Source organism: Micrasema longulum, unplaced genomic scaffold (genome assembly GCF_059751315.1).
Source record: "Micrasema longulum isolate JH-2025_06_02 unplaced genomic scaffold, ASM5975131v1 h1tg000123l, whole genome shotgun sequence".
NCBI lineage: Eukaryota > Metazoa > Arthropoda > Insecta > Trichoptera > Brachycentridae > Micrasema > Micrasema longulum.
Genome location: NW_028277329.1, coordinates 1 through 12,126, shown reverse-complemented (window position 1 = coordinate 12,126; position 12,126 = coordinate 1). Strand labels below are relative to the sequence as shown.

General features: G+C 32.7%; 1 protein-coding gene across 1 annotated transcript; it reads right to left on the bottom strand.

Moving 5' to 3' along the window:
- Positions 1-4,560: 4,560 nt before the first annotated feature.
- Positions 4,561-12,116, bottom strand: LOC148284412 (uncharacterized). Its single transcript, XM_088240375.1, has 7 exons — positions 11,893-12,116; positions 10,511-10,658; positions 8,405-8,532; positions 8,178-8,242; positions 7,611-7,750; positions 6,508-6,556; positions 4,561-5,646 (listed from the first exon to the last, which is right to left on the bottom strand). The coding sequence occupies exons 1-7, from the start codon at positions 12,114-12,116 to the stop codon at positions 5,534-5,536; spliced, it is 867 nt and encodes a 288-aa protein (XP_088096501.1). The 3' UTR covers positions 4,561-5,533.
- Between the last annotated feature and the right edge of the window lie 10 nt (positions 12,117-12,126).

Here is a 12,126-nt window from a genome sequence, read left to right as displayed (position 1 = left end):
GATTGTACTGCAAAGCACCTCGAAAATGTAAGAAAAAAAGAATAAAAATGAATTACTTTGAATTACGTCACAAAAGTTCTTCCGAATCAAGCAATGATATAATGTTGTGTTATATTTTCGGTTTCCGGGAAGCAACTCACCAATCAGCAGAACTTACCCACTAGAACTTGTGACGTCACGGGCGGAGTAATTTTAAAATTACAGAACTTTTAAAAAATCATAGCGCTGGTACATAATATTTTTTTGATGGCTCAGTTTGATAGTCTTTTAATAAATATTTAAAAAACACTGAGCTTTTTCACTGTAGTTTATTTTTATTTTTTGTATTTATCCTACTTAGCCATGATAGTTTTACATAACACTTATCTTGTATGCATATTGTCTTGAAATTACTTTTTTTTTAAAAAGAAGTTAAGCTTATTTTTCATTCTAAATTATATTTTCTTTTCTTTTCTACAAAATTCATTATACGGCGCATCATATTATTTAACATTTTAACTGTCGAGTTATCATATTTTTTTACTTTAATCGTAACAAAATCAACGAATTCATTTTTTATGTTTGTTTAGCAACGCAAACAAATTATACATTTGCAAGAAAATTTTAGCAATATACATTCTTATTTTGTACCTAAATTCATACAATTCGTATCGAATTTTTTATACATTTCATAATATAATACAGCTTATTCCAAAGTTTAACAATTCCGCTTTAAAATAAAAAGATTTATTACGAATGCAATCAAATTACGATTACGCCGCATTCCTTCCAAATAAATAATATTACATTTTTAAAACTATTTATAAAAGCCAAAACTCACCCCCGAGAAAGCATTTTGATGTTGCGTTAGCTCTTTGTCACAAATTAAAATGAATTAATAACATTATAATATCTGTGATTAGAGCAAAAAATCTATTGTACTTTTGACGGCCGTTTTTATTTTCATATGTTTTATACGTTGCACATGCACTGTATTTTTAAAATAACGAACTAACTTACGATTTTTAAATATGTAGGTTCCTATTTACTTATCCAGTAGGCAGGCACTTAGTTATTAAAATAAGAAAGAATCCAGATTTTTGATATATGGAATAATAAAATACAGTACCTACCTAGTACCTATGTTAGGTAGGCTAGGTATTTTTTTTAAATACCTTCTGAACTGAAAATAAACTTTCTAGCGATGGACTTATCATTGTAATATGTGCAACGCTCATTAAATTTGTTAACTACAGCAAACATGTAATTAAATTATGGGCACAATTTTGACATTTATAGCACAATACTAAAAAAAAACGTTATTTCCCCTATTGATTCTTAATTCAACTGCCATTATGGGCAAAAAATAATAAAGTTAGAAAATAATGTATCCACTTAATCTCTGATTACTAATAAAAATGTAAACAAGATCCTGTTAGAAATGGAATACTTGCAAACAAAATTTTAATCTAAAAAAAAAAAAATACTGTTTCATAAAAAAAAATTCAACTAGTTAAAATATTTCAAGGAGATTACCAAAGGCATACTTTTGCGTAGAAATAAAAAAAAATCACAAAATTCATGTGATTCAAAATGCTTGTATTTCTTTTCCAAAACAAAAAAAAAAATTTCGTTACGGCTTTTTTAATGTTCAATTTATTAACTTCAAATCATTTGAACCAATTTCAGTTCAACATATCGTCTTTATATAAAAATCGATGCATCAAAGTTTGGTCTAAATTTCAAAAGCCGTAATCTGCCGGTCAAAAAGTTATTGTATTTTAGTTATATAAAACTTTAAAGCACATTTTTCAACAGAAATATCTTTAAAAATTATTGTTTTTATCGAATGCGCATTTTTTTTTAACTGCGCGATTTTGAAAAAACATATTTTAAAAATGGCAAAATCGTATGATTTCATCGTTTTACTAGACACGCGGCAACTTTATTTGAATTTCCGGATTAGAGAAATCATAGACTTTTTTTATAACTAGCAATATATGTGTAAATAAATCAATTAATTTGATAATAAATAAATAAAAATAAATAAATAAATATTCTTTAATAGAAAAGATAAAATTAAAAGAGAGGAAGAGATGAGTGTTTCGGAAGATATAGTAAACGTTTCTTGAGACATGATTTGAACCGAAATGCCGTGGAAACATTTTTGATAGTTGGGAGATGATTCCACAGTTGAGCCGCGTGGGCAATGTATGAATATGTAAAGAAAGAGGAATTATTTACGGAAATTAAAAAAATGCTTTGAGAATATAGACAAATAGGTAAGCCCTAATCTGATGATGATGAATTTTGAAGTATAGTGGAGTGTTAGGACTACGAAAACACAGTCTAGAGAAAGTGGGGGAGGGGGGGTATGATATTCACTTTGGTGTATAATTTTGAGCCAATTCAGTATATTTAGTATTTTGTTTTACCTTTGGTTTGCTGACATCTTCTGCATGATTAAGTCCCCAGGAGTACACAGTACGAAGCCATTTGTTTTGTAAGGTGACCAATCTTACGCTTCAGGTGCAAATGAGGAAGTTCAGTGTCTTTTTTAATAGACTATTAAACTAAGCCCAAAAGTAATAATTTTTTTCCATATCGTATTATCATCGCTATGATTTTTTAAAGTTTTGTATTTCTGAAATAACTCTGCGTGTGACATCAAAGGTTGTTCTCTGTTAGTTCTTCCTATTGGTACGTTTACGGTAGGCCAACCGGATATCCTTCACAGCTGTCACATGATTGGTTGGTTCATATGAACCAGTGATGTCAATCAAAGTAATGCGTTTTTACGAAAATAGTTTTTATTATTTTTTTCGTACATTTTCAAGAAACTTTGCGGTACGATTTAATGCTCTAATTTTTACCGCGCACAAGAAAACATTTTTTGTATCCAATTTCCTGAAGGGCTGAAGTTCCTCATTCAGAAGCAATGAAATATAATGCACTCTTGTACAAGCATTACTACTACCCATTCTAGATTACGCTGATGTTTCCATGACTGATTTAAGCTGTGAGCAACTCGATAAACTTGAACGACTTCAGAATACATGCATAAGGTACATTTTTGGTCTTAGGAAATATGACCACATTTCTGACTATCGTAGGCAACTGAAATGGCTCAAAATTAGACAGCGGAGAGACTATCACTCCCTCTTACTTCTGTTCAATGTACTTCATAGTCCTAACGCTCCTATATACCTGTGTGAAAAATTTCAACGCTTATCAGTTCATGGTTTACCTCTTCGTTCTTATTCTCAAGGCACTCTCTTAATACCCATACACAATTCCTCTTTCTTCTCTAACTCATATAGTGTCCATGCGGCTCGACTGTGGAATCATCTCCCATCCACCATCAAAGATGTTACTACATTATCTCTGTTTAAATCACGTCTGAAGAAACATCTCCTTTCTCTTCCTTAATCTCTCCTCCTTTCCTTTTTCCTCTTTCCTCTTTCCTCTTTTTTCCCATTGAGTAATGGTTTCGATTTAAGGTAATTTATAAACAAATACGTTTATTTCTATTTTTATATATCTTTAAATTTTTAATCTTTTTTTTCTATTGAATATGTTCTGTGACTTAAATTATAAAAATATAACTTTTATTTTATTGGTTGGTTGGAAGAAATTGCCATTTGGCAATAAGCCCGCCAATGTACAAATAACATTATGTACAAAAAGTTAAATAAATAAATAAATAAAAATGAAATATAGCAGTGTGGAATCACTTATAAAACCAGTATTTAACATCCACCCTACAGGAATCGAACCTAGGACCCTAAGCATGGCAGGCAAACGTGCCAGTCATTGTACTACCGAGGCAAAATTATCTCCATTCGATTTCCTTTTTCATTATTGAACCTGAGAACAGCCATCGAGATTCTCACATGAAACTACACTGCAAATATTCTACCGCATCCCTTTCATCAATTTGCCTAAACGAAGAAATTTATTTGTGAGCTTTGCAGAGTTGGCATACAATAATTGACAAACTCATGAAAATATTTTTTATTGAGTTATTTGTATTACATTTCATTATCACAGTAAAAAAGGATAATGTCTTTTTCATTCTTTTAAATGTTTGATTAAATATATTATTTATTGTGTATGTAGACAGTTGGTAGAATTCCATATTAAATTTTGTAATGTATTTTTAAAATAAACACGAAGGTATAGGTATTTTTAAAAATATACACGTCTTGTTAGGACATGTCTTAACAAGACGAAACGCGTCACAATATATCCTCTTGTATATTAAAAAAAATAAAGTAGAATTAAAATCCAATAAATGTGTTTTATTTATACATTACCAAATTTAAATATATTATATTATGTGTTTTAATTTATTTCCTTAGTAAATTGAATATTCCTGGCAAAAATGGAAATAATTTAAAACCAAAAGTACTATTGTAGGTGTTTGTTAATGTTTGTAATTGTAAGTTAGAAAACAGAGTAATTAAATCATATACACATAACATATTATATTTTATTTATTTGTCCATTATATAACATCATAATTCTGATTAACATAATTTGATAAACATTATATCATTTGTAAAAACAAACTTATAAATATTTAAATTGCGAAATATTTGTAGTCTTAAAAGATTTTGTTTGAAAACATAGTATATAAATATAAAAAACAATATAAAAATAAATATAATTTAGAACAAAAAGATTTGGTCAAAAAAACATTTGTACTATATTTAGTGTATACCCTGTACTATCTATTGATCAACATCATTGCATACCAAATTACTGATTTCGGAAACTAGCCAAAATATTATAAAAGGAGCTATTCATATTTTTAAATTTAGGACTCTATAATTGATATTTAAAAAATCAAGAAGTCTTTGTTTGCAAGGCTACAACTATCTGCATTAAAAAAATCTGTTCGTAAATAATTATATAATATTTCTAGTAAAGTTTTAGAAATTGTGAATGGAGTTAAACTAAAAAAAAAATTGGAATTTGTGTATCTGGGAAGTATGTTTACTAGGGAAGAATGACTGAGAAAGATATTGAAAGAAGGGTGAGTGCCGAGGACAGAGTGAACGGTGCACTTAAATCAACCTTGGCAAATGAATGTTTGTCGCAAGAGGCAAAATTAGCAGTTCATAATGGAGTCCTGGTACCGACCTTGATGTATGGGAGCGAAGTGTGGACTTGGAAAAACAGGGATGAAAGTAGGCTGAATGCTGTCAAAATGCGATCTCTCAGGCGAATGTGTGGTAAAACTATGTACGATAGATGCACAAATGTTGAGATCCGTACAGTATGTAAGTTGGTAAAAAAACTTGTTAATAAAATTAAAAATAAAAAAGACAGCCGTGGAAATGTATGGGGAAATCACATGAATTAAATATGATTTTACTCAATCTGGTTGTTCCGTGCTGAGACTCACCGCTGTAGCAGCTGTTATAGTTTAATTCAGCAATAATAACGTTAAAATGTGATGGTCCATAGTGATTTGGACTATAGGACTATGGGGCGCATTCCCGCCAGCTCTTGTCCAACACACTATTGTATCGTGCGCCGGGAGGGGGTGCTACTTCTTGGTGGTGGAGGACTTGCGGCCAGCGGTGCGAGGGACGTCCCTCACGGGCTCGCTGTCCAGCCCGAGGAGGACCACACTGAGGGGCATGGAGCTGCCGCCCATATCTGAAATTATTTTTTATTTGATACAAAGAAGTTCGGTGCTATGGGAAATTGTATACGAAAAGAGTTTTCTTAAATTAGAGCATTTAATTGTACGCCAAAGTTTCTCAAAAATGCATGAAAAATTTTATAAGAATAAACTACTTTAAAACGTCGCAGGTTCACCATAATCAATAAATTATAACGTTACAAGTTTGTTTGAGGTTGTCCAAATGTTTGCAGACAAAAGACTAGATTTCACCACCTCGGGAGTCATTAAGATTAACCAAGTACAACAGGGATGGAGAATACCATAAAGAGGGGAATATAGAAGTCTAGGCATTTACAGGGCTAATGACCTATCAATAGCTGGTTTAAGTGGCCACCTTACACTCTGTTTAACCACTCACCATTTTGCCTATGTTTCAATTCTTCCATTTTTTTATTTTCGTGAAGTTAAAGAGTTGAAACCTTTATTGTTGTGAAGAGATTCATCTGACTGAATTATTTCACATACTAGGCAACGCCTGGAAACTATTTTTAATCTTTATCTTGGACCGGTTGGTTTTATTAAATGTAAATGCCTAGACTTCCATATTCCCTTCTTTAAGGTATTCTCCATCCCTGTTGTAATAAGTTAATTATAATGTTGTTGTGATAGATTTCCGGTTTCCAGGGTAGCCATTTTTATCCATTTTTAGTATGTTTTGACGTTGAGCGGGTAAAAAGAATATGTTTTTTGAATTGTACAGGGTTCTACTTTTAAATGTCAGAGAAACTTGCTGATTTGAACTCGTGGTGTCGCGGGCGGTATTATTTTGAAGTTTCCAAAATAACAATTTAAATATACTGTCTAATTTTGTAAAGAATTAAAATATATCTTACTTTTTTTACCATGTGGTTGTGAAGAAAACTTCCTACTTGATATTTTATCCTAAAGAAAAACAGATTTGAATAAACCAAATTATATTGCATAGATACATTCATTTGTGTTCCGTGAATCCATGTTGGATATATCTGTTGAAATGCATTAGTCTCACACTTCCGGTGTCAGTCCAAAAATAATGAAAAATCACAGCGTAAAATGGTTCCAGCATAGTAGACAAGCGCACCAGCTTAAAAGGTAAGTAATACAATATATACAACTTGAGGTGATTTTCACAAAAATGGCGCTGTATAAATTATCCAACTATAAACTATAAATACAACTTAAATAATATTACAAAATATAAGTACATGTAACCCCCCATTGAGTACGCTTCCGTCGAGTACGAGTTCATTTTAGTAACTCTTTAAAAACTACACCATTTTTTATATTTGATGTGGATAAAACGGCATAATTGTGGAAAAATATTCCAACAAGGACATTAATTTCCACAGAAGAACAGTCTGCTTCAGGATTTAATTTAGATTAATTAATTAAGATTCTTCGGATGGATTTTTTTTATATAAATATTATGGAAGAAGACATCAATGTAGAAATTAATATTGAAGGTATTGTGGAGAGCAACACCAAAAGCCGTGTGGTTGGCAGAGCCGACCCCGCTTTGATCCGCAACGCGTAATCTGCTGCAACGTCAGCTTGGAAAAGATATCAAATGTCGTGCACCGGAAGAACATTTCACATTTCATCTTGACATTTCGTGCCGCTGACCACAGCTCTCCGTCCAGTGTTCGCTATTGTAAATTCCTTCTGTACAAACATTGTAAGGATGTAACTTGTGTGTATCTACTCAATAAATAACTTCAATTGTAATCCATCTTTCTCATTTAATCATAAAAATCAATTCACTGCGCATAATTCACCCATGCATACATCGAAGATATTACTCGTACGGCCATTAACGGAGGTCTTAGAGGAACTGAAGTTGAGGATATTGTAAGCCTATTGAACGAGCTGTTGTCAAACAACGAGCGTTACTATTGAAAACCCTATATAATGCATTCACTCATTATAATAAGAGAAATGAATACAGTTGACGGCATACCTGGGAGTCAGAAAGGGGGGAGCGCGGCGCCCGTGCGGCATTCAGCTCTTCCCGTATCCCCGAGGAGAGGGAGGCGACCCCTGTCCCCAGGGAGGTGCTCGACACGCAAGAGCACTTGGAAGGCTCTAGGCCCAGGGAACCTACGTAATGCAATACAAATCTTTGCAATGTATCATTAATTTATTTATAAATACGCCCAATAGGCGTTTTTAGGACATATTTTTTCATAGAAAATTATTATAAAGGAAAGTAGAAAGACACAATGGTATATAGTAGACTCGTAGTTGGGGGTGGAAGCGGGAGAGAGGTGTTTATAATTTAATTTGATTCAGTGACATATTATAAGGTCAAGATATGCTCTGTCTCGTCTGGTTAGCGTAGTCATCGTGTGTTTTTTAAAGTTGATTTTAAATTTGTCTCCAATATAATTTTTCAAATAGTATTTTTTTTCATACAGTTAAATCGTAAGTGTCAAGTAAGCAAGTTGTATATTATAAGACGGTAAATGATTGTATCTCACTACCGGGGTGTTTTATTCATTTTAATAAGGAATATAGAATTGTTTACCTTGGCCAGAAGCAATGCTACTCCTTCCCGACTGGATGCCTAATTTCTTACTGCTCTGCGATCCACTGCGCAAAATATCAACATTGTAAGTGATTTTAGCCTGCTTAGTCTGCTTGCAATGTATATTTATTTTTATTATATTTATTTTTTAAACCAATACAGTCAAAGTTATAAGAAATATATACAGAATGTAAAAAAACGGTGTCAAGTTAAACAGCGCATATTACCCTAATAGCCCTGCGAGGTCCAGTCCTTGCTGACGCGCCCTCTCCTCCACTTCGGGCAGCTCCAACCGCGCCAGGTGCTCAGCTGCGGCCTTGTTGGCCTCCGCCAGCATCCTGCATTCTATGGCCACCTGTGCAGTCACATATTCGGTTCAACTACGGCAAACAGCGTACATTACTCTAGAGCTGTGATTTCCTAAGAGAGCGGTGCCATCATCTAGCGGCTGTCATGCAAATGGATGGTGTCATTAAAGCGCTCTCTGTACAAAGTGCGAGCTAGATGGTACAGGTTCCCTAAAGAGCGTTAATTGTGAGCAAAACTTCAAACAGCGGGACAGTTGTCATAGCATTACAGTTTTGGAACTTTTTTTTCGTGTAGCAATAAACATTTTTGCTTCTGAAAATGAATGCAAACGTAATTTGAACTACCAAAAATGGATTTTTTTGTAAGAAAATCACGAAAAATGTTAACTTTGCAATAAACAAACAATTTGCTCTCCTCCAAATTATAGTTTTCGACTCCCGATGACACCTTATCTTCCAAATAAACATATTTATAATGCTAAGGCCACCTGGGGCCCGATTACAATGGGAAGTTAACATTTATCTTCAAATTTAGTAATGTATCCAAAATAAAATAAATTTATTGGATTATAATTATACTTTATTTTAAGGGTATATTGTGACGCGTTTCGTCTCGTTAGGACATTTTCAAAAAAACTAACTTAAATATTTACAAAGTTTCCTTATTTACTAAAAATAATTGCTGTTTCATGATTGTGGATTTCTGTACAAGCCAAAATAAGTAGAGTAATCAAAAATCAATTAGGTAATACTGAGTATATTTCAGAAGAATATTTTGGTCATATTGGAGAAAACCTTCCATTATTTAAACATATTTGTAAGGTATGACTTTAAAATGAATACAATAATTATGTAAATATTGATTTCATTTATACAGGTTTATTTTGAAAAATATTGTTGAAACTCTACATTGGTGTTTTATACAGGTTTCATTATATAACTAAGATTTAAGTTCCATGTCATTAAGGTAAAAATACATTCAGATTTTATAAAATTATTTCATTTTAATTTAATTGATTGGGAACATGACAAGTTTTTATATATTGAGTAGGTATATAATAATAAGTTTATTATACTCGTTCATAATATGAAATTATAAATTTACAATTACAAGATTACAATTACAAATAATTTAGTTTTTATTTTTGAAAATATTAGGCAAAGGTGATTAACTGTTCATTTATTAGTATATTAGCTGGGCTATTGTCATTTTTTATTATTTCTAATTGATCTAACAGATTGAGTCTATAGCCTTTATTTTCTATGTGTAATGGTTCGAGTTTATTGTTGTTTGTCAAATTATGTTTATTATTGATGGGGTGTTATGCGAATTGTGATTTTTTAGGCTTTTGTTTAATGAACGCACTTTAATGTTCTTTGAATCTAATATTGAAAGATCTGCCTGATTGACCGATATAAATGGCATCGCATTCCTCACATGTTAATTTGTAAATGCTACTTTTATCTAATATTTATTAATAATTTATCTACAATTTTATCTACAAAGTAAAATTAAGTTTTCTGTATGAAAAGCATAATATGCATACAATTTTTTCTTCTAAACATGTTCAATTATAGGTTGCTGACGAAGATACTTTAAACGTTCATGCGAATATACTTATTTTCGTACACAAATATTGGTTTTTCTTTATGGACAGCTGAAGATAACTCTGTTAACTTCCTATTGTAATCGGGGCACTGTGCAGAGTTACAAATTTGGTTGGAAAACAGCCCACCCTCACAAGCACGCGAGGTACAACCCCTGTGTACAGTATTTACAACTACTATTTTACACTATTTTTATAAAGTACATAATACAATTAAGTATATAATTCCCAAGAGAAAAAGAACCGAGGATATAACAAGATCTAAGCAGTTTTGATATATTTTTTATACAATCTAATAATTGGCTTTTTATGAAAGATATTTGCAAAAGAAAATTTGAAAGATATTGATCGCTTTATTCATAAGTACAATTTTTTTTTAAACATTCACTAAGAAATCAAGGAGAATAAACAAGTTTACCTCAAGCTGAGCCATGGTTTCACTATTCTGTACAGCACGTTTTGCAGCCAGGCGGGCTCTTTTTAGCTGGGTGTTAGCGCGAGACAACTTCTCTCTCTGCTCCGATAGTTCCTTCTGTACCACAGCTAGCTCGTCCAAAGCTTCTTCTCTGTATTTTTATAAATCAGGTTTAACATTTTTCAACGTGTCCTCACTGAGATGTCCCGGGCCCGGCATGACATTTATAAATACATAGGTGTTTACAATTAATTTATTTTTTAACAAGAATGAAGTAATTTTGCTGTAGAATTGCGTCTATTTTGTTTTTTCCCGCTCTAATTATCCATTTTTTATTTTCGTTTTAAATACAGATGTATTATTTAAATTTTAAATGTAAAATGTTACTTTGACCAAAAGTGATATGCATGTGCTGTAGTGTGTGATTAATAGTGACCGAACGAAGTTTTGGTATCAGTTTCGGTCAGTAAAATGAGTTTCGGCCGCGGTTTCGCTTTCGTACAAAAAATGACCAAAATATGCGATTGGGATGTGTTGAATTGTGTTCGGCTGTACTCGGGTGCATCTTATTGCTCGTGACTCGGCTGCACAACCAGTAACCTTTAGTTTGTTTCGGCTTTCACATTACTATTCATGTATAAAAGTTAGCAGAATTAGAGTTTAATTAGTCAGCTGTAATACCAACTTAAGAGACAAAAAGCGTTGCCATAGAAAAAGGACGGTACTAAAAGGCGGGTAGGAACTAGGTAACGCCAGCCGAAAGGGAGATGCTATCTCTCACATAAACATGTTCTAGAGAGAGGCAACATAATTTAAGTTTTAATGGTAGGTAAAACTCTTTCATTGTTTTGCCATCGTCTAATATAAAAAATAAAAACTAGACTGATTTTGTGATTTGTTGACTATAGTTAGTAATTTTAAGATCTTTTATATGAATACTTTTGTAATCCCTTTATATTTAATAAGTTAAAGTTCTTAACATTAAAGGCCTGTTACATATAAGTTATATGTAACAAAATAACAACGAACCAAAAAGCGCTAAAAATAAACAATTATACTTATCAAATTTATACCTTTTGTTTCATTGCATATATTATTTAACACTTATTTTAATGATCTCGTAAGATTTAGCAATACAAACGCCTAATTTTCGGCGTTTTGAAGAGACTTTTAACTTATTTAATAAAACTAAACATAGTTTTTTCTTGGGAGAGTAAAAACAGTTTCTACAGTACCTAAGGATATACAAGTTGTACACACATAGATTATTTGAAGTCACAACAGAAAACGCCAAATTATCATTTTTGACCATTTGCGGGTTTACGAGTTTTACAAGTTAGGGTGACTTTTCCACCCAATAATATCGTACTCTAAAATCTCAGTACCTGGCGTTCTCCAGGGCCTCCAGTTTGGATGTGAGGGCGGCCAGGTCTCCCCTGAGAGTGTCCACTCTCTGCGTGCGCTGGTGGCACAGTGCCGCAAGCTGGGCCCGCTCCTGCCGTGCGCACTGGAACTCGCCATTCAGGCCGGCCAGTTCCAGCACCTCGGGATCTAGAAACGCATCGAGGAAGCAATCAGCCGTGCGGCACCTAACAGCCGAGGGATACATCATCTGCAGA